Source organism: Erinaceus europaeus, chromosome 4 (genome assembly GCF_950295315.1).
Source record: "Erinaceus europaeus chromosome 4, mEriEur2.1, whole genome shotgun sequence".
Classification (NCBI taxonomy): domain Eukaryota; kingdom Metazoa; phylum Chordata; class Mammalia; order Eulipotyphla; family Erinaceidae; genus Erinaceus; species Erinaceus europaeus.
The window spans coordinates 54375054-54403005 of record NC_080165.1 but is presented as its reverse complement, the minus strand read 5'-3'; the positions used below and the strand labels follow the sequence as shown (position 1 = coordinate 54403005).

Genomic DNA, 27952 nt, shown 5'->3' with positions numbered 1-27952 from the left:
ATCTTTATTTATTTATTGGTTAGAGACAGCAAGAAATCAAGAGGAAGGGGTGATAGAGAGACACCTATATCACTGCTTCACCACTCACAAAGCTTTCCCCCCACATGTGGGGACTGGGAGCTTGAACCTGGGTCCTTACACATGGTAACACGTGTGCTCAACTAGGTGTGCCATCACACCCCCCCCCATAAAATTTTAAATCCCCCCTTTTTTGTTAATATTTATTTATTTTTACTCCAGCACTGTTCAGCTCTGGCCTAATGGTGGTGCAGGGGATTGCACCTGGGGCTTTGGAGCCTCAGACATATGAGTCTCTGCATAACCATTATGCTATCTACCCCTGCCCTTAAAGATTTTTTTTATTAATGAAAGAAAGATGTGGTCCGGGAGGTGGTACAGTGGATAAATTATTGGATTCTTAACCATGAGGTCCCAAGTTCGATCCCCGGCAGCACATGTACCAGAGTGATGTCTGGTTCTTTCTCTCCTCCAATCTCTCTCAGGAATAAATAAATTCTTTTTAAAAAATATTTTATTTATTTATTTATTTATTTATATTAGAGACAGAGAGAAATTGAGACGGGAGTGGGAAATAGAGTGGGAAAGAGACAGAGACACACTTGCAGCCCTGCTTCACCACTCGTGAAGCTTTCCCCCTGCAGGTAGGGACCAGGGGCTTGAACCTGGTTCCTTGAGTGCTGTAATATGTGCGCTTAACCAGCTGTGCCACCACCTGGCCCCAAATAAATAAATTCTTAAAAAAAGAAAGAAAGAAAGAACCATAACATCACTCTGGTACATGCGATACTTGAGATGCTTTATCCACTGCCACCGACTGACAGGAAAAAAAAAGTTAATTTTGTTATATGCACGTGTTTTACCTTATTAAAAACAGAAACAAACTTCTGATGCTTCTTTAAATCATTCTGTATCTAAGATGAAACCTGCGACAAGTCAGAAACTAGAAAATAGGACATGAAAGCAGATTCTGGGGGAGAAACAAGATTTTTACGGATAAGTGCGAAAAAAAAAAAATCAATTTCTACCCGGAATCCCGAAATTGGCAGCAGCAAAACGCTTCCCTCGGTCCATAAAAGCTTTAGCTCAATAGGATTAAAGGAAAATGGAAAGTCCCGCCTTCCTAGCAGCTACGATCCAATAGGAACATCTCAGTACTTGCAACGCACCCAGCTTGGCGGCTGGGGAGGTCTTGGACTGCCGGCCTGCTGGGCCTGGTGGGATGCACTTCTCCTGGCCCACAGGCCCGCTGCTCTTCACCCTACTGCTTCGCTTGCTGGGATCGGATGGTTCCGGAGACCAGGCCAGTGAGTTCTGGATCCTCCTCCGCCTTTGCTGACCTTTTGCAATCCCAGCCCCGCCCGAGTCGAACTCAGCCCCCACCCTCCACCCCTGCCTGCCCACAGCAGAGCCTTGGCCTCCAGGGATTAGTACCTTGTGTTCCCGTGCCCCACCACTACCTGAGGCATAGTGGTGCCTCTCCAGGTTGCTCATCTGTGGAGGACCCAGTTGTGTAGACCTCTCTACTTTAGCAAAATCATAACCTCCTCAAAACCGCACTTTATGAGGCCTTTTGACCACTTCCGAGGCTAATCTAGGGAGAAGTAGGTTCATAGTGTCTTTTAAGGCCTCCAGGAGCAGTGGATTCATAGTGCTGGCAACAGAGCCCCAGCAATAACCCTGGAGGCAAAGAGAGAGAGAGGAAGAAAGGTGAATCAGAGCACATTACTCTGGCCCATGCAGTGCTGGGGATCAAACTGGGACCCTCAGGCCTGCTAGCCTTACACTCTACCATCTGAGCTAGTCCTCCCATCAATCACACTTTTTTTCTTTCTTCCTTTTTTAAAAATTTACTTTTGTAAGGAAAAAAATTTTTTACTTTTTTCTTAATCTTTTTATTTTTCTTATTTTTTATGTATTTTTTATTATTGGATAGAGACAAAGAAAAATTGGGGGGGGGGAGAGTAGCAGAGACACCTGCAGCCCTGCATCACCACTAACAAAGTTTTCCCCCTACAGGTGGAGACCAGGGGCTTGAACCCAGTCCTTGCACACTATAATGTGTGTATGTTTAGCCAGGTGCACCACAGCCTGGCCCCTAGTCTTTTTCTTTTATTTATTATTGAGAGAGAAATTGAAAAGGGAGGAAGAGATTTAAAGGAAAAGAGACAGAGAGACACCTGTACCCCTGCTTCATCGCTCTGAAGCTTTTTCCCAGCAGATGGGGACTGAGGGCTTGAACCTGGGTACTTGTGCACTGTAATGTGTGTTCTTTACCAGGTGTGCCACAGCTTGGCCTCATAAATGTACATCTCTTCACAAAGTAATAATAAATAGGGTCAGCTGGTAAGGATTATTGAGCCGATAAGTGCAGTAGAATATTACAGACACAGCAGAATATGTAGGATTTTGGAGCTTCCGAAAGGAAAAAGTGAATTCTACCTCTTGAGGTTCAGAATGACTTGAGAAGGCATGGGTGGCAGTCATTGTTGAGAGAGAAGGAGCTCTTGTAGATAAACCAAACGGGGGGTGGGGGGTAATCACTCTTGGCAAGGCAAGGGGAAGGCAGAGTGATCTGGATATCACAGGGAGGTCTGAAAATCTTGTTTTATCTGTTCAGGAGCTTGGAAGTCATCCTGAGGACAAGAGGGAAGTCTTAAAGGGGCAGCAGAGCATATGTAGTCAGATACCTGTTTGCAGATAGCCCATTTTGTTTATAGCAAAATCTGAAAGCGGAAAGACTTAGACTATAGTACAATCAAGCCAGGGTATCTTGGGTTGGTTTGGTGGGGATAGAGAAGAATAACTAGGGAAAAAAATGTCTAGGGTGAACAAGGGAGATATCACAGTAGTAGCACATAGGACTTGTACACAGGAGGTCTCAGGTTCAATTCCCAGCACCACCAGTAGCCAGAGTTGAGTGGTGCTCTGGAGATATATTCAGGGCTTGACAATTATTGGTAAAGCAGGTCTGCAGGTGTCTATCCCTCCCCCTCTTTGTCGTCCCTTCTTCTTCTATTACTACTTCTGAATATCCTTTTTTTTCTTCTCTCTCTGGGTCCTGATGGAGTTGGAGTTCAGAGCCCTCAGGTCATCTTCCCCTATCATTTCTCCCCCAATGGAAGTATGAACCAAACAAAGCCAATTCTGACTTAAGTAAACAGATATGCTGAATGGTAATGCCACATATCAGAAGGTGGGAGTTCTGGCTTCTGCAATTACTTCTCCTCTGGACATGGGTGTTGGGAGGTCAATCCATACACCGCTGACACATTCTTTGTGCCTGTCTCACTTCACAGGAACCTGTTGGGATCATCTTCCAGTGATGTTACAGATGTTACACCTGCTACAGATAAACCTTTTCCATTTTTTCTCTCTCTCCTCAGCAACCCATTCTCTGCGCTATGACTTCACTGCTCTTTCCCAGCCAGGTCCTGGGCAAAGCCCTTATGACTTCTCTGGATACTTGGATGATCAGCCTTTCTTATGGTGTTGCAAGGAAGGCCGGAGGGCAAAACCCCAGGCATCTTGGTCCAGGGACCCAGGTATTTGGGAGAAGCTTATTCTCCGACTGAAGGCCAGAGCTCAGCACCTTGTCATCATCCTAAGGCGTATCATGGAGCACAACAACCAGAGTCAAGGTGAAGGGGGCCAAGGTGGAACTCAGTATGATTTTTTTTTTTTTTTTTTTTACCAGAGCACTGCTCAGCTCTGGCTTATGGTAGTGCAGGGGATTGAACCTGGGACTTTGGAGCCTCAGGCATGAGAGTCTCTTTGCATAACCATTATACTATCTACCCTCCATCCTCAGTATGATCTTAAAGCTATAGAACTGTGCAGTCATCATAGTTCAGTAATATTTATTAAGCTTGGTCCCAAGTATTATGCTGGACACTCTAGTTGTAGTACCTTGTCACTGAGAGTCTTAAATTACTACCTTCCGTCTGAGGAATTTTGTCTCTGACTGCAAACCCTGTTCTATAACCAATTGTCAAACTGAATACTAGGTACTGGACACTGGAAAGGGTGGGACCCTATTTGGAGAAGCTCACCCTTACCCAGTCAGGGGATAAGGGCTAGTAAGTCCCTTCACTCTCTCTCTCTCTCTCTCTCTCTGTGTATATTAGAGAGAGAAAGATACATAAACCAGAGCATTGCTCAGCTCTGGCTAATGGCGAGCTGGGGTTTGAACTTGGCACGTTGGAGCCCCAGGCATGAGAGTCTTTTCCATAAATATTATACTGTCTTCTCAACCTAGTCCCCAAGCCTTTCTTCATTTCATTTGGGGATATATCCAATGTTTTATAATCTAACATCTGGAAAACAACTGGTATTTTTCTAACATAGTATTTTTTACCAGAGCACTGCTCAGCTCTGGCTTATGGTGGTACAGGGATTCAACTTGGGATTTTTGAACCTCAGGCACCAGAATCTCCTTGCATAGCCATTATGCTGTCTACCCTGGCATAGCACTTCTTCACACACACAGTGAAGACTTATTATGGGAACCCTAAAGACCCAGTAAGGGGAGCCAGGAGGTGGCACAACTGATTGAGCACATATTACAATGCACAAGGACCCAAGTTCGAATCTCCAGTCCCCACCTGCAGCAGGTATGGGTGTCTCCTCTATCTTCCTTCCCCACTTCTCTTTTTTTTTTTTTTTTTTTAACCAAAGCACTAATCAGCTTTGGTTTATGGTCTTGTGGGGGACTGAACCTGGGACTTTGGAGCCTCAGGCTCCAAAGACTTTGTGGAAACTTTGGAGTCTCTTTGCATAATCGTTATGCTATCTACCCTGCCCTTTACTTTTTTTTTTTTTATCTAACAAACATGTGAGTACCTAGTAAGTGCTACTCATTTTACTGTTACCAATAATAAAAATGATAATAATAGTTACAAGTTCTTAATTTTTTTTTTCCTTCCGTGCCTATACTATGAATCCACTGCTCCTGTGGCCATTTTTTCTGTTTGTCTGTTTGTTTTGATAGGACAGAGAGAAATTGAGAGGGGAGGGGAAAATAGGGGGAGAGAAAGATAGACACCTGCAGACCTGCTTCACAGTTTGTGAAGCTCCGCCTCCCCCTGCAGGTGGGGACCCAGGAGCTTTAACTGGGATCCCTGTATGGGTCCCTGTGCTTCCTACTATGTGTGCTTTACCAGGTGCCCCACTGCCCAGACTCCTCTCCCCCCCTTTCGTTATTATTTTTTTATTTTATCTATTTAATTTTTTGCCTCCAGGTGATTGCTGGGGCTAGGTGCCTGCACTACGAATGCACTGCCTCTGGAGGCCATTTTTTCCCTTTTGTTGCCCTTGATTTTTATCATCATTGTTATTATTGTTATTGCCATCATTGTTGTTGGATAGGACAGAGAAATTGAGAGGGGAAGGGGAAAGGAGGACAGAGGAAGGGAAAATAGAAGAGGAAAGATAGACACCTGCAGACCTGCTTCACCTCTTGTGAAGCGACACCCCCCCCCCTCCTGCAGGTGGGGAACCAGGAGCTTGAACTGGGATCCTTGTGTGGGTCCTTGCACTTGGCGCCATGTGTGCCTAACCTGCTGCGCTACCACCTGATCCCCCCTTAAGTTTTTATTTATTTATTTATTTCCCCTTTTGTTGCCCTTTTTTAATTATTGTTGTTGTAGTTATTGTTGTTATTGATGTTGTCATTGTTAGGACAGAGAGAAATGGAGAGAGGAGGGGAAGACAGAGAGGGGGAGAGAAAGATAGACACCTGCAGACCTGCTTCACCGCCTTAAAATGACTCCCTTGCAGGTGGGGAGCTGGGGCCTGCAACAGGGATTCTTACTCTGGTCCTTGTGCTTTGCACCACATGTGCTTAACACACTGCTCTATTGCCCAACTTCCCTTAAATTATTTTTTAAGATTTGTTTATTTATGAGAAAGAGAGTGTGGTCTGGGATGTAGTGCGATAACATTGAACTGAGCCATGAAGTCCCTATTTTGATTCCAGGCAGCATATTTATCAAAGTGATGTCTGGTTCTCTCTCTCCCTCTCATAAACAAATATTTAAAAAAGAGAAAAAGATGGCAGGAGTTGATAGTATAATGGTTATGCAAAGAGACTCTCATGCCTGAGGCTCTGAAGTCCCAGGTTCAGTCCCTCCACACCACAATAAGCCAGACAGAGCTGTGCAGTGCTCTGGTGTTTTTGTGTCTTTCTCTGCATCTCAAAAACAAAATAAGTAAAATACTTTAAAATAAAAAAGAGAGAGAAAGAAGGAAAACCAAAGCATTATGCTGGCACATGCACTACCAGTGATTGAATTTAGAGCCTCGTGCTTGAGGGTTTTTTTTTTTAATTTAATTTTTTAAATATTTATTTATTTATTTATTTTCCCTTTTGTTGCCCTTGTTTTTCATTGTTGTTGTAGTCGTTGTTAGGACAGAGAGAAATGGAGAGAGGAGGGGAAGACAGAGAGGGGGAGAGAAAGACAGACACTTGCAGTCCTGCTTCACCACCTGTGAAGTGATTCCCTGCAGGTGGGGAGCCAGGGGCTCCAATCAGGATCCTTAAGCCGACCCTCCCGCTTTGCGCCATGTGCGCTTAACCCACTGTGCTACCGCCCAACTCCCTGATTTTATTTTTTAAGGTTTAATTAATTAATTAATTAATGGATAGAGACAGAAATTGAGAGGGGAAGGAGAGGGTCAGAGAGATACCCACATCCTTGCTTCACCATTCACGAAGCTTTCCCCCTGCAGGAGGGGACCAGAGGCTTGAACCTGGGCCCTTGTACACTATAATGTGTGCGCTTAACCAGGTGTGCCACCACCTGGCTCCAAGTTGTTTGATTTTTGATTTTTATTTTTTGTAAGATTTGTTTGTTTATAAGAAGGGTGAGGGAGAAAAACCAGTGTATCTCTCTGGCACATGCAATGCTGGGGATCAAACTTGGGACCTTGTGCTTGAGAGTTCCACACTTTATCCACTTCAGTACCTCCTGGGCCACAGTTCATAAATATTTGTTTGTTTGTTTATTCATTTATTTATTGGATAGAGACAGGGAAGTCAAGAGTTAAAGGGAAATGAAGAGACACACCTGCAGCACTGCATTACTGTTCCTGAAACTTCCCTCCTATAAGTGGGGACCAGGGGCTTAGACCTGGGTCTTTTATACATGGTAATGTCTGCACTCTACCAGTTGTGCCACCACCCAGCCCCGAGTTCATAAATTCTTTTTTTTTTTTTTAATTTTTTATATTTATTTTATTTATTTATTCCCTTTTGTTGCCCTTGTTGTTTTATTGTTGTAGTTATTATTGTTGTCATTGTTGTTGGATAGGACAGAGAGAAATGGAGAGGGGAGGGGGAAGACAGAAAGAGGGAGAGAAAGATAGACACCTGCAGACCTGTGTGAAGGGACACACCTGCAGGTGGGGAGCCAGGGCTTGAACCAGGATCCTTATGCGGGTCCTTGTGCTTAGCGCCACCTGCGCTTAACCCGCTGTGCTACAGCCCGACTCCCCGAGTTCATAAATTCTACATCAACACTGGCATGTATAATCTCCCTTGATAGTCACTTGTGTGATAAGGGCTATTAGTATCTTCAAACCCAGATTGAATGTGAGGAAATGAGGGTTAGGAAGTGGTACAATGCTGGACCTCCAACCTGAAGTCCAAATTTGACCCTCAGCATTGCATTCTGTTACAGTGATGCTCTGGTTTTCTCTATAAAACAAAGAAACAAACAAATAAGCTGAGGAGATAGCATAATGGTTATGCAAAGGATTTAAACACCTGAGGCACCACAGATCCCAGATTCAATCCCAGCACTATTGTAAACCAGAGCTGAGCAGTGCTGGGGGAGGGGGAGGAAGGAAAGAAGGAAGGAAGGAAGGAAGGAAGGAAGGAAGGAAGGAGGAAGGAAGGAAGGAAGGGTCCTTTAGGACCAGTGAAATAGCTCAGTTGGATAGTGTGCTGATTTGAGCCTAGCTCCCACAATATTGAAGGAAGCACATATATATGCAAAGATAAGAGATCAGGGGGTGGGTGGGGTGGATGGAATGGGAGGTAGTGAAGAGGGGATTGGGATCCATTGCATAATGGAGGGAAAGGACTTAAGTTGAAGGTGAAAATATTTTGCAGATACCCATCATGGGAGATGAGAAATTGTATTAACACTGTACTGTAAATCACCATTCTCCCACTTAAAAAAATATATTCAGGCAGATGGAGGTTGATAGCATAATGGTTATGCAAAGAGACTCTCATGCCTGAGGCAACAAAGCCCCAGGTTCAATCCCCTGCACCACCCTAAACCAGAGTTGCACAGTGCTCTAGTAAAAAAACAAACAAACAAAAAAAAAAACTTCAGGCTGGGGAGACAGTGTAATGGTTATGCAAAAAGACTTTCCTGCCTGAAGCTCAGAGGTCCCAGGTTCAATCTCCAGCTCCACCATAAGCCAGAGCTGTGCAGTGTTCTGATATTTCTCTATATATCTTCCTCTCATTAAAATAAAAATAAATTATTTTTTAAAAATCCAATGCTTTTGGGGGGGGGTCAGGCTATAGCACAGCAGGTTAAGCGCACATGGCTCGTAACTGTAACTTGAGGACCGCAGGAAGGATCCCAAGGAAGGATCCCAGTTCGAGGACCCAGCTCCCCACCTGGGGGGGGTCGATTCACAAGCAGTGAAGCAGGTCTGCAGGTGACTATCTTTCTCTCCCCCTCTCTGTCTTCCCCTCCTCTCTCCATTTCTCTCTGTCCTATCCGGCAACAACAACATCAATAACAACAGCAATAATAACCACAACAATGATAAAAAAAAAAAGGGGGCAACAAAAAAGGAAAATAAATAAATATATTTTTTAAAAATCCAATGCTTTATAAAATATCCCAGGTTTAATCACCCACACCACCATAAGCCAGAGCTGAGCAATGCTCTAGTTATATTATTGTGGCTGTTGTTAATATTATTTTTTAAATGTTTATTTTCCCTTTTGTTGCCTTTGTTTTATTGTTGTAGTTATTATTGTTGTTGTTATTGATGCTGTCTTTGTTAATAGGACAGAGAGAAATGGAGAGAGGAGGGGGAGACAGGGAGAGAGAAAGATAGGCACGTGCAGACCTGCTTCACTGCTTGTGAAGCGACTCCCCTGCAGGTGGGGAGTCAGGGGCTAGAACTGGGATCCTTATGCCGGTCCTTGTGTTTTGCACCACCTGCCCTTAACCAGCTTCGCTACTAGTCTCTCTCTCTCTCTCTTTTTTTTTTTTTTCTCTTTGTGCCTCTCTCATTAAAAAAATAAAGGGTAGAGGCTAGCATAATGGTTATGCAAAGAGACTTTCATGTCTCAGGTTCTCAAGTCCCAGGTTCTGTCCCCCACAATGCCATAAGCCAGAGCTGAGCAGTGCTCTGGCAATAAACAAACAAACAAACAAACATGGAGTCAGGCGGTAGTGCAGCGGGTTAAGCGCATGTGGCGCAAAACGCAAGGACCCCCGTAAGGATCCCGGTTTGAGCCCCCGGCTGGCTCCCCACCTGCAGGGGGGGTCGCTTCAAGAGTAGTGAAGCAGGTCTGCAGGTGTCTGTCTTTCTTTCCCCCTCTGTCTTCCCTTCCGCTCTCCATTTCTCTCTGACCTATCCAAAGACATCAGCAACAATAACAATAATAACTATAACAATAAAAAACAAGGGCAACAAAAGGGAAAATAAATAAATAATTTTTTTTTTTTTTTTTTTTTGTTGAAGAGACTCTGCTTTCCCCATGTAATAGTCTGGGCCCCTTTGTCAAAGATTAGATGTCCATAGGTGTGGGGCCTCATTTCTGGGCTCTCAATTCTATTCCACTGGTCAGTGTGTCTGTTCATGTTCCAGTACCAAGCAGTTTTGATGACAATGGCCCTATAATATAGTTTGAGATCTGGCAGTGTGATGCCTCCGGTTCTGTTCTTTTTTCTCAAGATTGTTTTGGCAATTCTAGGTCTTTTCTGGTTCCAGATAAACATTTGTAGCATTTGTTCTATTCTCCTAAAAAATGTGCTTGGGATCTTGATGGGGATAGCATTAAATTTGTAGATGGCTCTGGGTAATATATTCATTTTGATGATGTTAATTCTTCCAACCCATGAGCATGGAATATCTTTCCACTTCTTTGTGTCTTTTTCAATTTCTTTGGGTAGTGACTCATAATTTTCAGTATACAAGTCTTTCACTTCTTTGGTTAGGTTTATTCCTAGATATTTTATTGTTTTTGTTGCTATAGAAAAAGGAACTGATTTCTGGATTTCTTCTAACTTAGTGTTTGCATAGAGGAATGCCACTGACTTTTGAATGTTAATTTTATAGCCTGACACATTACTGTATTGCCTGATGATTTCCAAAAGCTTCTTGCTAGATTCCTTAGGTTTTTCCATGTATACTATCATGTCATCTGCAAATAAGGAGAGTTTGACTTCTTCTCTTCCAATCTGTATTCCTTTAATTCCTTGCTCCTGCCTGATTGCTATGGCAAGAACTTCCAACACTATGTTGAATAGTAATGGTGATAGTGGGCAGCCCTGTCTAGTACCTGATCTGAGGGGAAATGCTTCCAGTTTTTCACCATTGAGTATGATGTTGGCTGTAGGTTTGCTATATATAGACTCCACTATCTTCAGGAATTTTCCATCTATTCCTATTTTTTGTAGTGTTTTGATCATAAAGGGATGTTGTATTTTGTCAAAGGCTTTCTCTGCATCTATTGATATGACCATGTGGTTTTTGGTCTTGCTTTTGTTGATGTGGTGGATCACATTGATTGATTTACGTATATTAAACCAACCTTGCATGCCTGGGATAAACCCCACTTGGTCATGATGAACAATTTTTTTGATGTACTGCTGTATCCTGTTGGCTAGAATTTTGTTCAATATTTTCGCATCTATGTTCATCAGAGATATTGGTCTGTAGTTTTCTTTTTTGGTTGTGTCCCTGTCTGCTTTTGGTATCAGGGTGATTTTGGCTTCATAGAAGCTGGCAGGGAGTATTCCAGTGTCTTCAATCTTCTGGAAGACTTTTAAAAGTAGAGGTATTAGTTCTTCTTTGAAAGTTTTGTAGAATTCATTTGTAAAACCATCTGGTCCAGGACTTTTATTTTGGGGAAGATTTTTGATAACTGTTTCAATTTCATTAGCTGTGATGGGCCTGTTCATGTTATCCACTTCCTCTTTACTTAGTTTTGGAAGTTGGTAGGTATCTAGGAAATCATTCATTTCTTCCAGGTTCTCTAACTTGGTGGCATATAGTTGTTCATAGAAGCCTCGCATGATATGTTGAATTTCTGCAGTGTCTGTTGTGATATCTCCTCTTTCATTTGCTATCCGATTTATATGGGTCTTCTCCCTTTTTTTTTTTTTTTGTGAGTCTGGCTAAAGGTTTGTCGATTTTGTTTACTGTTTCGAAGAACCAACATTTACTTTCATTGATCTTTTGTATGGTTTTCCTATTCTCAATGTTATTTATTTCTGCCCTAACTTTAGTAATTTCTGTCCTTCTGGTTGCTTTAGGGTTCCTTTGTTGTTTAAATAAATATTTTAAAAACATACAAATAAATAAATTCAGGGAAGATAGCATAAATTAAAGATATTCTTATGCCTGAAGCTTCAGAGTCCCAGGTTCAATTTCCTGTACTGCCACAGGCCAGACCTGAGCAGTACTCCAGTAAATTAAAATAAATAAATATTAAAGGTGTATTGTATTAAAGCAAAAGACTCTGGGGCTGGGCGGTAGAGCACTGAGTTAAGTGCACATAGAGCGAAGCACAAGGACCTACACAAGGATCCGGGATGTAAAGATCCCTTGTGCAAGGATCCCAGTTCAAGCTCCTGCCTCCCCACCTGCAGGGGGCAAGTTGCTTCATAAGCCATGAAGCAAGTCTGCAGGTGTCTTTCTCTCCCCCCTCTCTGTCCTATCCAACAACAAGAACAATAACAGCAATGGGAAAAAGATGCCCCCGTGGTCCGGGAGGTAGAGCAGTGGATAAATCATTGGATTCTCAACCATGAGGTCCTGAGTTCAATCCCCAGCAGCTCATGTACCAGAGTGATGTCTGGTTCTTTATCTCTTTCATGTATTTCTCATGAATAAATAAAAAAATTCTTAAAAAGAAAAATAAAGGAGTCAAGCAGTAGTGCAGCTGGTTAAGTGCAGGTGGCACAAAGAGTAAGGATTGGCATAAGGATCCCAGTTAGAGCCCCCAGCTCTCCACCTGCATGTTTCATAGGCGGTGAAGCATGTCTGCAGGTGTCTGTCTTTCTCTCCCCCTCCTCTCTCCATTTCTCTCTGTCCTATCCAACAACAACGACAACAATAACTACAATAAAGCAACAAGGGCAACAAAAAAGAAAATAAATGTCTAAAAAAAAAAAAAATTTAAGGGGGGCAAGCAGTGGCAAACCTGGTTAAGTGCTCACATTGCCATACATAAGGACCCAGGTTCAAGCCCCTGGTCCCTACCTGTAGGGGGAAAGTTTCACAAGTGGTGAAGGAAGACTGCAGGTGTCCCTCTTTCTTTGTCTCTTTCCCTCTCTATTCCTCCCTCTTCTCCCAATTTCTCTGTCTCTGTCCAATAATAAACAAACATATTTTTAAAAAACTAAAAAAAAAAAAGTGTAGGTAGAAAAAGCTACTTTTGGGGCTGGGTGGTGGCACACCTGGTTGAGTGCATATGTTACAATGCATGAAGACCCAAATTCAAGCCCTGGTCCCCACCTGCAGGGGGAAAGCTTTGTGAATGGTAAAGCAGGGCTGTAGGTGTCTCTCTGTCTCTCTCCCTCTCTATCTCCCTACTTCCTCTTGATTTCTGGCTGTCTGTCCAATAAATAAAGATAATTTTAAAAATTAAAAAAAAAATAAAAGGCTACTTTTTTTTTCTTTCATATAACTTTGGAGTTTTGGGGCTGTCACATTTCAGAGTCACACATCCTCCAGACCACGGTGTTTTGTGAGCTGTTGGGGGACCAGACCAGCCGGGGACACTGGCAATACAACTATGATGGCAAGGACTTCCTTCTCAGCACATTGGAGTCTTTCAACTCTAGTCAAAGCAAGCCAGATTGGGAGACTGAAAAGGAGCAATCCTTCCTGAGCAGAAGCTGTGTCTACCCTCTCCGGAAATACCTGGAAGCTGGGGCAGGAGCCCAACCTGAGATAACAGCAATAGGTGGGTAAGGAATACAGTCTTCTCAGATGCTCCTGAGAGACTCCATGCTGTTACCTTTATGCTTTGCCAAAACATCCCATAGCTGACCATTCTAGTCATCCTGCTTTCTTACACACATATTTGGTCAGCCACATGGTGGCCTAGTTCTGACTGAGGGTTTAGCACACAGAAGCTAAATAGGGAGGCATGTGACCGACAGTCACACAGTCACCATGGAATGCAGTGTGAATGGTGGTTGTACGGCAGTCCATTGGTCCTCCTTGATCAGGGGTAGGACTTCATGTGTGTGTGTGTGTGTGTGTGTGTGTGTGTGTGTGTGTGTGTTAAGACTGCTTAAGAGCTACTGAGATATCTTTGAGCAGAAACTCTGGTTTCATTGAGCAGTAGAACAATGAAGGGATCTCTGCATGACCTGAGATGATCAGCCAGTGTCCCAGGAAAAGAAAGGTATGTTTGTACGCCTGACTGCTCTGTCAGCAGCCCACTCTCTTACATTTCAGACACTTCTTCCCGTCCTAAGCAACTGCCTATTTGGATCATTTGTGGACTCCTGGCTACTGCAGTGGTCATGGTAGGTGCTGTAGGCACCTTTCTCTGGAAGAAGTGGAAGCAAGGCAGGACAGCAGGTATGCTGAGAATTGTAGAGCTAGAAGCCACCTTAAGCATCACCTGGCATCTCTGGAGGCTGAGGTCCCAGAGCAGAAAATTAAAGAACAACCAGGGAGCTGGGCGGTGGCGCAGTGGGTTAAGTGCACATGGCGCAAAGTAAGGACCCGCACAAGGATCTTGGTTCAAACCCTGGCTCCCCACCTGCAGAGGGTTCACTTCACAAGCGGTCTGCAGGTGTCTATCTTTCTCTCCCACTCTCTGTCTTCCCCTCCTCTCTCCATTTCTCTCTGTCCTATTCAACAATGATGACAGCAATAACAACAACAACAACAGCGACGATAAGCAAGGGCAACAAAAAGGGGGAAAAATAAGAACAAGCAAAGGAATATAGGATAAGAGGACGTAGGTTTTTCCAGTGGAAACTCCCTCTCTTGTACCCTTTCTTTTTTTGCCTTACTTTTCCATCCATGATGAGTTTTACCTCCTGAAATGTGTTTCTTTTTCTTTTTTCTTTTTAGATTTTATTTATTTATTTATGAGAAATGATAGGAGAGAGAAAGAACCAGACATCACTCTGGTACATGTGCTGCCAGGGATTGAACTCAAGACCTCATGCTTGAGAGTCCAGTGCCTTATCCACTGTGCCACCTCCCGGGCCACCTGAAATGTGTTTCTTGTAAGCTCCCAAGCACTAAGCACAAATCAAAACTGGCATGCCAAATTCCTCACACATATATTGATCAAATTTTAGAGGTTTTCCCAGGAAGGTTACTTGGAAGTGGGAAGTAAAGTGTAGGGGAACACCTGACCTGACCCAACATGTCTCTGAGTCTCTCCTCTCCCATCCTCCAACCCCAATTTCTCTTCCTAGGTATGCAGAGAGAAATCTACATCCCTATGCCAAGTAAGTACAGGGGTAGAGGAAGGATGGGAGTGGGGCAGCAGCTTTATGTCTGGGCTGCTAGGAAGTTTAGAGTTCATTTAATACAATTTACTTGGTAAGGAAACTGAGGCATACATGGGGGCTGCTAAAAGCCAGAGAGTCAGAGTGAGGGCCTGAAACATTGGTAATACAGACTGCTGGGGATTCCTTCAGGCTTCTTCATCTCAAGCCTTCACCTCTATCTATGCCCGTGCAGGCTACCATCAAAGACCAGACTACTCAGTTTGAAGTGTCTGGATTGGGGAGAAGACTTCAGTTGTACACTTCACCAGAAAGAAGTGAAGCTACATGCTAAGAAGAGATCTGGTTTACAGTGAGCAGTAGAAAATACAGATTTTGAGATTAAAGAATGTAATCTCCCAATGTGGGCCAAACCTAAGCCATTCTCTCCTGAGTCTTTAAATGTTTCCTTTCTTGTGCCTTGTCAAAAGTATTCTACTGGGAGTCGGGCAGTAGCGCAGCGGGTTAAGCACATGTGGCGCAAAGCGCAGGACCAGCATAAGGATTCCTGTTTTTGATTCCCCGGCTCCCCACCTGCAGGGGAGTCCCTTCACAGGCGGTGAAGCAGGTCTGCAGGTGTCTGTCTTTCTCTTCTCCTCTCTGTCTTCCCCTACTCTCTCCATTTCTCTCTGTCCTATCTAACAATGACAACATCAGCAGCAATAATAATAACTAGAACAATAAAACAAAAAGGGCAACAAAAAGGAATAAGCAAATAAATAAAAAAATTGAAAAAAAAGGTATTCTACTACCATGTGACCCAAGCCTCCATTGGCTCATGTGACCAGGTTTTTTTTTTTTTTTTTTTTTTTACCAGAGCACTGTTCAGTTCTGGTTTATGGTGGTGCAGGGGATTTAACCTGAGACTGGAGCCTCAGGCATGAGAGTCTCTTTGCATAACCATTATGCTATCTTCCCCTGCCCAGAACAAGTCTTGCAGTTTACTCTCTGAATACTTCACCCCTGGGCCTTCGTGAGAGGAGAGCTTGGCTGACACCAGCATGGTTGCCATTACCTTTCTTTGCTGCCTACTGGTAGACCTTACCTATGTTCACTGGGTCTTGGACATGACATATATTTGTTTCTGTGAAAGATGTTGACATTGTACAATAATAAAGATATATGCAGTGAGTTTGTGAACCCAGTGCTAAATTGCTTTTGGGGACTTGTTGAGGTCTTTGGCTACTCTGAGACTCAGAGTGGTGAGGGGGTGGGTCTGAGTGCTTGACCCTACTTTCTTTTTTCTTCAATTTTGTTTGGCAGGACAGAGATACATTGAGTGAGGAAGGGAGAAAGTGGGGGAGAGAAAGAGATACAGGGGGCAGACCTGTGGACTCCTTGCAGGTGGGGAGGGGGAGCGCTAACGTGGGTCCTTAGGGCATGATGATATGTGCAATCACCGACCGCCTCCCCCCCCCAGCAGTTTTGGGCTGGTCCAGTGGAAAGCTGCTCTAACAGAAATGATGCTGCCTTCTCTTCAGGCCAAACTATGAGGATGGGGGAGGGGAGGAGAGCATCTCCACCTCAGCCAGCTCAGGACACTTCAGGAGGGCCATATTAGGACCTTGAGAGTTCGTTTGGAGGTTCTAGCAGGGGAGCGCACTACTTGTATACCCTCAACTGAAGACCTGTCTTCTCTATTCAAGGAAGGTTGTCTTCAGCCAGCTGGCAGTTTTGGGAGGGATGCACATGGAGCTGTGAGGGAGGAAGGGGATACCAGATCAGCCTGATCAACCCTGGTGATCTCCATGCTGTCACAGCCAGATCACCCTCACATCCATATTAGGATTCCAGATAAACTAAGTTGGCCATTAAAGTTCTAGGTCAGCCTTCAGGCAATTGCTGTACTGACCTGGATCAGGAATCCAGCTCCAAGGCAGGATGGGCCCCCAGACCCCTAGCCTTCCCCTTGCTTGCTCTCTCTGCAGTGGGCCAGGTGCCTATTGCCAGAAGTATACTAAGCAATGATAAACTGTAATATATATTTTTAATTATTTATTTATTTATTCGTGAGAAAGATAGGAGAGAAAGAACCAGACATCACTTTGGTACATGTGCTGCCGGGGGTTGAACTTGGACCTCATGGTTGAGAATCCAATGCTTTATCCACTTCGCCACCTCCCGGACCACAAATTGTAATCTTATTATTATTTTTACAAATTGTAATCTTAAAAACAAAAAAACTAGGGTGCCAGGTGGTAGTGTAGTGCGTTAAGCATACATGGCGTGAAGAGCAAGGATCTTGGTTCAAGCCCCCGGCTGGCTCCCCACCTGCGGGGGAGGGGGGAGTCCCTTCACAGGTGGTGAAACAGTCCTGCAGGTGTCTATCTTTCTCTCCCCCGCTCTGTCTTCCCCTCCTCTCGACTTTTCTCTGTTCTAGCCAACAAGGACAGCAATAACAACAATAGCAACAAAAAGGGGAAAAGTAGCCTCCAGGAGCAGTGGATTCATAGTTCAGGCACTGAGCCTCAGCGCTAACCTGGAGGAAAAAAGAAATCTTAAACAAAACAAAAACAGGACCTATTGGATCCAGGACCTATTGGGGATACAGAGGCAGCCTGCTGGGATCGGGATCTGGATCATGGTGGGGATTTCTGACCTGCCCCTCCCTCTATGGGTGGGCGGTCTTCTTGGCAGACAGTAGAGAGATGCATGACAAAAGTACCCTGGTGACTCTGTCCTTCAGGGGCTTGGGGAGATGGCTGGGGAAGGGGCCCTTCCTGCCCCAAACACCTCTCTTCACCCTCACCTGATCCCTTCATCTATGGCAGAGAGGTGAATACTGCTTCAGCTCCAGTTCTCTGTAGATTTAAACAGAGCAGTCAAATGTTGGGATGCATGCTGCAAAAAAAATATTTTTTAGACAGAAGCAGAGAGAGAAATCACAGCACCAAATTCTCCTTTAATGAGTTGGGGGTTCTGCTCTACCCTGTATCGAACACAAGTATCACAACTGGCCCTAGATGTATAAATCTTAAAAAAAAAAAAAAGCCTTGGAGTTGGCACAATAAAACATTATACTTGTAAGTATGAGGTCCACATTTTGATCCCTAGTGTCACATGTGCTAGAGGTATGCTGATTCTCTTCCCTTAAAAATGTTAACATGTGTGTGTGGTGTTAGAGAAAGAAATCACAGCAGCATAATTGAGGGGTAGCATAATGGTTATGTAAAGAGCTTCTCATGCTTGAGGCTCCAAAGTCCTAGGTTCAATCACCCACACTGCCAGAAACCAGAGCTGAGCAGTGCTCTGGTGTTTCTCTGTGTCTTTCGCTCTCTCTTTCTCAAAAAAAAATTTTTTTTAAACATGTTTATTTCTTCACCAGAGCACTGCTCATCTCTGGCTTTTGGTGCTGTGGGGAATTGAACCCGTGATTTTGGAGCCTTAGGCATGAGTTTCTTTGCATAACCATTATGCTATCTCCCCCCCAACTTAATTTTTTTTTTTTTAAGCACACAGAAATGGACACAAGAACAGGAGTATGTGATACAGATTTAGGGGACTGGGAGGTGGGCTCAGGACTCATAGGTCCTACCAGGGGGAAGCCAATTGAAAGTCAAGTGGTCTAGACACTTTCATAAGGCAGCAAAGAGCTGCTGACCTCACTAAACCCCAAATAAGGCCTACAGCTGTAGGGAGCTCAGGTCTAGACCCTTTCTGAAGTCCCCAGTTCACCCCTGGGGCCCGCATTATAGGCAAACTTTGGGAGCAGACAAGCAAATACCATCCCTTCAAGACAGGCACTCAGACTATTCTCTTGCAAACAAAATTAAGGACCGGCCCGCAGCTTGAACCCTGAGGACACACAGGACTGGCCCAGGAAAATACACCCTGTGGGAGAGCTCAGGACAAGCTTCAAGCACCCCCTCTACACCACTTTGACTTCTTTGTGACAGCCCCCCTCCCCCTAAACAAAGGGTATCCCTTGGCCTGGGATGTTGGGGGATGGGTGAGTGACATGGCTGGCTCCCCAGCCTCCAGAGGAAGGGGTAGTGAGGTACCTGGTTCTCAGTGGGGGACCTTGTCTAAGGCCCAGTCTTGAGGGAGTAAGTGAGGGGGTGTTACTGGAGCTCTTTAGTTACTCTGAGGGGGGTTCTGTGTGAGGGGATTGGAGCTGAGGGTTGGGGGCCAGGAAGCTGCCCCCAGGGGAGCCATCTAGTCCTATTCAAGGGCTGAGCATTTGTTTTGGGTTAGCGTTGCTTTCTCTGGAGACTCAGAATGCCCAGCCAAAGCCATTGTCCTGCCTCTTCCCCCAGTACCTGGTCAGCTTCTTTGAACCTACATTCAGATATTTTTTTTCTCTCCTCCGCCCATCTAGACTTTTCCCCACCCAGGGCCTAGAGCTGGAGGCCAGGGCTGGGGAGGTGGGAGAGGGAAATAAAGGCTGCTAGGTAGTCGGTATTCCAATCCTTGAAGTGGGGGAGGGGTCTGGTGTGAGGGTCTCACTGAGGAGCTTCCCAAGAGGGATGTTTGATCCCTCTGGGCAAAAGCTGGGGTGCTGAGGCTGAGTCAGTCCAAAGCCTGACTCCTAGGTAATGAGTAGGGTCAGTAGGGGAGTCTGATAGGTGAGCAGGCAGAACGGTTGGAGATCTGGCAAAGAGGTTCTGTCTGGTAGTCTTCTCTGGAGATAGGATAGAATTTAGCAGACTGGGCAAAAGGGTATTAGGCCTCTGAGGCACTGGGGTTACCAAGTCTAGGCAGCAATCTCTATGGGAAGCCTAGGTTCCCTGGTTGGGGACTGGAGAAGGGCAGCATTAGGTGACTATGAAGGAGTAGCCCCAGTACTGTTTGGCCTATGACACAACACATGCTTGAGGAACTGTGAGTGAACCAGGGTCTTTGGAGAAGGCAAAAGCACTTGGGCTCCTGCGGAATTAGAGGAGTTGTCCTGGGGGTCCCTGATAGCAGCTCTGAGGTGTGCAGGGCCCAAAGGGAGGACTGGATGACAAGAGCAAAGGCGGCCGGCAACTAAACCTAGAGGACTGGGACCAGGAGTGGTGACTAGTTGGGAGTTCCCTCGTTACAGACAACATCTCACCACCTAACAAGTACCTTCCCCGCCTCAGTTTCCCCCACCCCTACCCCCACCTCCCTCTTCTCCACCCATTTAAGGGGCGGGGCTTGAGAGGTCAAGGCTAACGAGTGGGATTGGAGAGGAAGAGAGAGGCGTCAAGGAGTTGCTTGGAGAGCTCTTCTCTTAGTAGCCCCCCCAGCGTGGGGCGCCTTTTTCCCCCATGGCGGGACACCTGGCTTCGGACTTTCCTTTCTCACCCCCGCCGGGTGGTGGAGGTGAAGGCCCAGGAGGGCCGGAGCAGGGCTGGATTGACCCTAGAACCTGGCTGAGTTTCCAAGGCTCTCCGGGTGGGTCAGGGATCGGGCCGGGGGTTGGTCCAGGCTCTGAGGTGTGGGCGATTCCCCCGTGTCCCGGGTCTTACGACATGTGTGGAGGGATGGCGTGCTGTGGGCCGCAGGGTGGAGTGGGGCTGGTGCCCCAAAGTGGCCTGGAGATCCCTCAGCCAGAGGGCGACGTGGGTGCTGGGGGTGAGAACAGCTCCGATGGGGCCTCCCCTGAGCCCTGCGCGGTTGGTCCTCGAATTGCTGTGAAGCTAGAGAAGGAGAGAATGGAGCAAAACCCCGAGGAGGTAAGTGAGTTTCAAGGGCTGTGGAGGGGAGAAGCTAGGCTGGCGGGGGTGGCCCCGGCTTCCCGGGTAGGAGACTTGAAGACAATTCTAGGGGCTGCAGTAGGTGGGAGCTAGGAGCCAGAATTCTGGGAAAGCCACAGGTGAGGACTCTGGAGGTCTGCGGGGAATCAGAATGGGAAGTTGGGGGCTGGGCATCGTTAAGGAGGTCCCATCCATTTTGTAAAAATACTTATTTATTTCATTTTTTGGTACCCTTGTTTTATTGTTGTAGTTATTGATCGTTGTTGTTAGATAGGACAGAGAGAAATGAAGAGGGGAAGACAGAGAAGGGGAGAGAAAGACACCCGCAGACCTGCTTCACCGCCTGTGAAGCGACTTCCTTGCAGGTGGGGAGCCGGGGGCTCGAACCGGGATCCTTATGCCGGTCCATGAGCTTTGCACCACCGACGTTTAATCCGCTGCTCTACCGCCGGACTCCCCCTATCCATTTTTTAAAAATGTATTTTGGATTAAGAAAAATTTAGAGGGAAGGCGGAGATAGAAGAGGGTGGTATCTAAGATAACCTTGACCACTCGTGAAGGTTCCCCGCAGTAGGTGGGGCGTGACCCGGATCCTTGCGCAGTTTAACCAAGTGCGCCAATACTCAGTCACCCCCACCCCAACCTCCACCTCCACCATCCAGGGCTGCCAGAACTGCATCTTTGGCCATTGTGTAGTTAGTTCCTATCCGCTCTTGCATCGTTGCAGACTTTGCTGAGGGAATTGAAACTCCCGCCCCTCTCTGAATCCTTGAAAACTTGATCCTTATCAGACCCATCATCTTGACCTTAGGGAGAAGTATGGCCTGAAGGCGAAAACTTTATTGTTCCTAAAAGTGTAGGGCGTGGCTGGTTTTGTGGGCCTTGTTTGGGCTGTGTGTGAATGTGTAGAGTTTACCACCCTACTAGTTAGGGCTTATCTTTGCCTTAGAGCTAGTGAGTTACCTTTTAACAAAATGTTCCATTCTGGCACGCTGAAAATGGGCCATGCCAATTTCATTAATTCTTGGTCTTTAAGTTGTGAATAAAGGAAATGGGTAGTAACTATCTCCAGACAATTCCCCAAATGTAGTGTTAGGTGAGGGTTAGAAAGCTTCTACATCCAGCCCTGCTGCATGTAGCTTGCAGCCCTCCCTAGAGACAAGTGTAAGCAATTAGAGATCAAGTACTAAGCCTTTGGACCTCACAGAAGGAGGTGTGAGTGGCTGTAGGGGAGCCTGGAGCTCTTTGCTTGTAGGTGGTGACTGCTGGGCCTTGAATAATAATGGCTGCCAATTGTGCGCCACTTCCTAAGTGTCTGGCTATGTACTTGGTTTCTACATCATTATCTCATTAGCTAATACAAAATCTCCTTGGGAGGTATTATTAGCCTATTTCACAGGTCTTAACTGTTAAATGATGAAGCTAGGATTTGAACTGGGGTTTACCTTATTTCAGCTCCAAAATAGGATTTGGTAAAGCTGAGAAAGGGACAGTTGAGGTCAAGTAGAGGCTTGAGGTGGTTTTTTTTTTTTTTAAAAAAAGATGAATTCATGTAGCTTTGGAGATGTTAACAGCTGAAGTGCACTGGACTTGCAAAGCATTCAGTCCCTGGCACCACATGCCACAGTGATATTCTGACTGTCTTCTCTCATAAGTAGATAAATAAAATCTTTAAAAGAGTTTTAAAATTTTAGGTCTGACAGCTTAATTGGATAGTGCACACTTCATCATGTGCATGACCCAACTTCAAACCTGGTCCCCACTGCACAGAAGGAGCTATGGTTTCATCTTTGAAACAAAGTCAGCCTGGAGCAAGGCAACAAGAGGACATATATTTATTTCATGAGAAACTGAAGCCAGCCAGTATTGCTCAGGCATATAAGACCTTGGGAAATACTTAGAGCTGCCAAAACTGCACCAAGGTCTGCCCTCCTCCCTCCACCCTTTTTTTTTTTTTTTTTGTCTCCTGTCCTTTGGCCATTGTAGTGCCAGGTGACACCACCTATTAGCTCTTGTATTTTCTTCATCTACTTGAATCTCAAATAGGCATGCCTAGGTTAGTTTCTTTTAAAAATATTTATTTATTCCCTTTTGTTGCCCTTCTTTTACTGTAGTTATTGTTATTGATGTCATTGTTGTTGGGTAGGACAGAGAAATGGAGAAAGGAGAGGGAGAGAAAGATACCTGAGACCTGCTTCACTGCGTGTGAAGTGACTCCCCTGCAGGTGGGAGTCAGGGGCTTGGACTGGGATCCTTAGGCCAGTCCTTGCACTTTGCTCCACTTGTGTTTAACCTGCTGTGCTGCCGCCTGACTCCCATTAGTTTCTCTCATGACTCCACCATGGCCATCAATTATTTTTTTATCCCTTTCAAATCTTACACTCTATGCTTACAACTTGGACCACTTAATATCTTCAATTTAACTGCTATCTCTGGTCCCAGTCACTATCAACTACATTAGAGTTTTTGTATTGCCTTCCTAATATATGCTTGCCTCCTGAAGGTTAACACATCAGCTGACATGAGTATTTAAAAATTTGAGCAGTCATTTAACTTTTGGCCATTCAGCTGGTTAAACCAAAAAGCACTGCAGCATCTGCAGGCTCTCCATGACCCCTGTTCACCTAACTTAGCTGCTACTGTCTTCCTCAGCCACTCAGGCCTTGATGTAACCAGAGACAGCACAGGGCCTTTCTGTTTTACCCTTTCCCTTTGTTCAAACACCATCTTCTGGGTAGCACAGTGGGTTAAGTGCAGGTGGCACTAATCGTAAGGACTGACGCAAGGATCCCGGTTCGAGCCCCAGTCTCCCCACTTGCAGGGGAGGTTACTTCCGCTGGGTGTCTTTCTCCCTCTCTGTCTTCTCCTCTCCATTTCTCTCCTAGCCAACAATAATAACTACAATAAAAATGACAACAATAACAACTACAACAATAAAACAACAAGGGCAACAAAAGGAAATAAATAGGGGCAGGGGTAAATAGCATAATGGTTATGCAAAGAGACTCTTACGCCTGAGGCTCCAAAGTCCCAGGTTCAGTCCCCTGTACCACCATAAGCTGAGCAGTGCTCTGGTAAATAAATAAATAAATAAATAAATAAACATTTAAGGAAAAAAAAACACCATCTTCTGCTCCTTTCCCTATGATTCCTTCCACTCCTATTCTTTTCCTATAGCTCTTCTAACATTTTTGGGTAGTAATTACTTTATCTCTATGTTAGATGGAAACTCCAAGAGGTCCAGACTTACTGTCTATTGTATGTAACTGTAACCACTGGCTTATAGAAAGTATACAGTAAAAAAAAAAAAAGTATACAGTATGTCTATTGAATTAATCAATGAAGATGCTTTCTTTTTAAAAATATTTATTCCCTTTCATTGCCCTTGTTTTATTGTTGTAGTTATTATTGTTGTTATTGATGTTGTCTTTGTTGGCTAAGATAGAGAGAAATGGAAAGAGGAGGGGAAAACGGATGGGGAGAGACACCTGCAGACCTGCTTCACAAGCGACTCCCATGCAAGTAGGGAGCCAGGGGCTCAAACCTGAATCCTTACGCTGGTCCTTGTGCTTTGCACCACCTGCGCTTAACCCGCTGCGCTACTGCCCAACTCCCGAAGATGCTTTCTGTACTGCAAAAGGATACCTTAAAAAGAATAGGGTGGTAACATTTTACCCACAAACTTCTGCATACTTTTTTTTTTATTAGATTTTGTTTATTAATGAGTAAGGTAGAGAAAGAACCAGACATGTGCTGCTGGTGATCAAACTAAGGACTTCATACTTGAGTCCAATGCTTTATCCCATCATACCATCTCCCAGACCACCAAATACTCCTTATGTTTTTTTTTTTTTGCCTCCAAGATTATTGCTGTGGAATCCACTGTTCCTGAAGGCTAATTTTTTCCCTTTTGTTACCCTTATTGTTTTATTGTTGTTGTGGTTATTACTATTGCTATTATTGATGTTGTTGGATAGGACAGAGAAATCTAGAGAGGAGGGGAAGACAGAGAAGGGGAGAGAAAGATAGACCTGCAGACCTGCCTCACTGTTGATGAAGTGACCTCTGCAGGTAGGGAGCCTGGGATTGGAACCAGGATCCTTGAGCTTCACACCCTGTGTGCTTAACACGTTGCCACCTGATCCCCCCCCCTGTTTTTTGTTTGTTTGTTTTTGTTTTAACATAAAGACTTAACTAGGGGAGGGGTGATAGCATAAGGTTATGCAAAAAGACATCCCTAAAGCTCTGAGGGGCCCAGGTTCCATTCCTGCCATGTTACAAGCTAGAGTTGAACAGTTCTGGTGAAAAAAGAAAGAAAGAAAGAAAAAATTGATCTTGCGCTGCTTTGTCATGTGTCCAACAAAGTTTAAGCCTGACCTTCATGACAATGGAAGAAGCTTTCATTTTGTGATGTCTCACTTTTCTGCTTCTTTCTAGTGCCGTGCCATCCAGGCAACAATAAAAAGTTATTGCTGTTCTCTTCCCACCAGGGTTTCATGCCTCCTGACTGACTGACTGACTGACTTTTTTCAGATAGACAGAGGGAAAGGCAACATAGTACTGAAACTTCCCCCTGGGCTGGGTTCAAACCCCGCACACTTTACAAGTGAGCTATTTTGTTAGCCCAACACTTGTTTTTAAAGACTCATTTACTTTTGAGAGAAAACAGAACACTTGTTAATTGTGGCATCTAGTGTGTTGGGGTTTGAATTTGAGACTTTTATTTTTTTTTAGGATTTTATTTATTAATGAGAAAGATAGGTGGGGAGAGAGAAGGGATCAGACATCACCCTGGTGCATGTGCTGCCAGGGATTGAACTCAGGACCTCATGCTTGTGGGTTCAATGTCTTAATGACTGTACCATCTCCTGGACCACAGATTTGGGAATTCTTACATGCAAGTACTCAAGCTTTGCTATCTCCCTGGTCCTGGGATTTGAAAGAAAGGCCAGATCACTGCTCGTTTATGAGTGCCCACGATTTAACCTTGGGCCCCATACATGCTAGTCCTATACTCTACCAATAAGCTACTGCCCTACCCATTGAGACCTATTTTTGTAATGAGTTTTTATGTGAGAGAAAGAAATTTGTTGTTATCACTGTGGGACTCTCAATCTAAAGAGATATTAATTTTATTATTTATTTACTTATTTATTTGATGGATAGGAGAAAAATTGAAGGAAGTGGGAGGTAGAGAGGGACAGAGACTTACAGCCCTGCTTCACTGCTCATAAAGCTCCCATGCCCTTGCAGGTAGGGGCTGGGTGCTTGAACCTGGGTCTTTGCACATTATAACGTGTACACTCAACCTGGTGTGCCACCACCTGGCCCTTAGGGAGATTATACTTAATTATGAATTCAGAGAGACCTGGTGCCCTTGTTTTCTCTAGTCTGGATTATTCACTCCAAGTAATACTTAAGTCAAACAGCATTTGTTGCCAAGTACAGTTTTGTTTCTTGATGAGTTGAATAATGTTTTGTAGATGTTAGAGCTCCTTTCATAACCCAGTAATTGTTTTATTGCTAGCTACCCAATTTGATTTGCTGGGTAAATATTTGTAGATGGATTGTTTCTTGATGTTAGGTGGGTAAAGCTATTCTCACAGATCAGAAGTTCTGGGGAAGGGGGGGGGTAACTGGTATGATAATGTTCTTCCATGTTCGCTACCTCTTTAAATGCAGTCCCAGGATATCAAAGAGCTACAAAAAGAACTTGAGCAGTTTGCTAAGTTACTGAAGCAGAAGAGGATCACCCTGGGATACACGCAGGCTGACGTGGGGCTCACCCTAGGTGTTCTCTTTGGTGAGTCTCCCCCTGGATGAAACGTTCCTGACTTTGGGGCATTTCTTCTCCACTAAGGGAAGGAGGGGCTGTGTTCCACCTTTACCCTGAAGGGGGTGGGAGGAGAAGATACTTGGGCCTGTTGCCTCTGGGAAGAGTTGGTACTATGGTGTGGGATCTTATAAGGGCTGGGGAAACATGAAGGGCTTGCCTGTTGATTCACCTTGCTTCTTTATTTCCTTAGGCAAAGTTTTTAGTCAAACAACCATCTGCCGCTTTGAGGCTCTGCAGCTCAGTTTCAAGAACATGTGTAAGCTGCGACCCCTCCTGCAGAAGTGGGTGGAGGAAGCTGATAACAATGAAAATCTGCAGGAGGTGAGGGAGTAGGGATACACAGACCTGCTAAATCTTTGCCCCGGGGTCCCTTGCTTCCGCCCCTGGCTTATAGTGCTCTCCCTTTTGCTGGCAGTGGGATGGGGCCTATCTCACTTGTCATCAAGGCCCCATTGGCAGTTTGTTTTTAAAAATGCTCTTCAGTGGTCTGGGAGGTGGTGCAGTGGATAAAGCATTGGACTCTCAAGCTGGAGGTCCTGAGTTCAAGCCCCGACAGCACCTGTACCAGAGTGACGTCTGGTTCTTTCTCTCTCTCTCTCTTCCTATCCCTCTTATTGATAAATAAATATTAAAAAAATAAAAAGAAAATAAAAATGATTTCCCTTGTCTCCTCCTCCCTCCCTGTTCAGATCTGTAAAGCCGAGACGCTCCTGCAGGCTCGAAAGAGAAAGAGAACTAGTATCGAGAACCGAGTGAGAGGCAACCTGGAGAGCATGTACCTGCAGTGCCCGAAACCCACGCTGCAGCAGATCAGCCACATTGCCCAGCAGCTTGGGCTTGAGAAGGACGTGAGTGCCATCCCATGTGTCCCACATCCCTAGTCACCAGCTTCATTTCCCTTAGCTCCAGATGAAATGGCCAAGCAAAGGCAGACATGCGAAGTTTGAGCCAATGTCTCTCTCTCTCTCTCTCTTTTTGAGTATTTTCAATTTATTTTTATTATCTTTATTGGATAGAGACAAATCTAGAGGGAATAGGGACAGAGACATCTGCTGCGCTGCTTTATCACTTGTAAAGCTTTCCCCTGTAGGTGGGGATCGGGGACTTGAACCTGGGTCCTTGCACATTGTAATGTGTGCACTCAACCAGGTGCACCACCACCCCGGCCCCTGCCAACAACACTCTCCCTTGTGTCTTATAATCCAGGTGGTCCGAGTGTGGTTCTGCAACCGTCGCCAGAAGGGCAAGCGATCAAACAATGACTATTCGCAAAGAGAAGAATTTGAGGCTGCTGGACCTCCTTTCTCGGGGGGACCAATATCATTTCCTCTAGCACCAGGGCCCCATTTTGGTACCCCTGGCTATGGAGGCCCTCACTTCACCACACTCTACTCCTCAGTCCCTCTCACTGAAGGTGAAGCCTTTCCTTCTGTTCCTGTCACCTCTCTGGGCTCTCCCATGCATTCAAACTAAGTAAGATGCTTGTACTTCCTAGAAATGAAACATAGAGAAGGGGAGAGCGAGGGAATGAGAGCTCTGGGGTTAATACTAAGGCTTTGGGGATTTTAGTTCTAAATTTACCAAGAAAGGAATTGGGAACTTAAAGAGTAGGGGAAATCTGTTGGGAGGAACTGGCTGGAGGGAAGGTGGTGTTCAAGAATACTCTGGATTTTAATTCCCAATTCACTTAATCTCTTTGTTCTTAAATAAAGAAG

At 45.0% G+C, this 27952-nt stretch overlaps 1 protein-coding gene across 3 annotated transcripts; it reads left to right on the top strand.

Annotated features, from left to right (window-relative positions):
- Positions 1-1192: 1192 nt before the first annotated feature.
- On the top strand, positions 1193-27952 carry POU5F1 (POU class 5 homeobox 1). Of its 3 annotated transcripts, XM_060189437.1 has the most exons (6): positions 1193-1325; positions 3405-3563; positions 26084-26204; positions 26428-26558; positions 26927-27085; positions 27444-27952. In XM_060189437.1, exons 1-6 carry the CDS (start codon positions 1305-1307, stop codon positions 27708-27710), a joined length of 858 nt encoding a protein of 285 aa, XP_060045420.1. In that variant the 5' UTR covers positions 1193-1304; the 3' UTR covers positions 27711-27952. The 3 variants fall into 3 exon arrangements, with proteins under 3 accessions (XP_060045420.1, XP_060045421.1, XP_007532379.1); XM_060189438.1 differs by lacking the exon at positions 3405-3563 and having other exon boundaries at positions 1195-1325; XM_007532317.2 differs by lacking the exons at positions 1193-1325; positions 3405-3563 and adding an exon at positions 18146-20380.

Bases quoted from the DNA above. Each gene is read 5' to 3' on its own strand.
- POU5F1 (XM_007532317.2), top strand. From the start codon at position 19,973: ATGGCGGGACACCTGGCTTCGGACTTTCCTTTCTCACCCCCGCCGGGT. The intron at 20,381-26,083 runs GTAAGTGAGTTT...CTTTAAATGCAG, and splicing joins TGGAGCAAAACCCCGAGGAG to TCCCAGGATATCAAAGAGCT. The intron at 26,205-26,427 runs GTGAGTCTCCCC...TTATTTCCTTAG, and splicing joins CACCCTAGGTGTTCTCTTTG to GCAAAGTTTTTAGTCAAACA.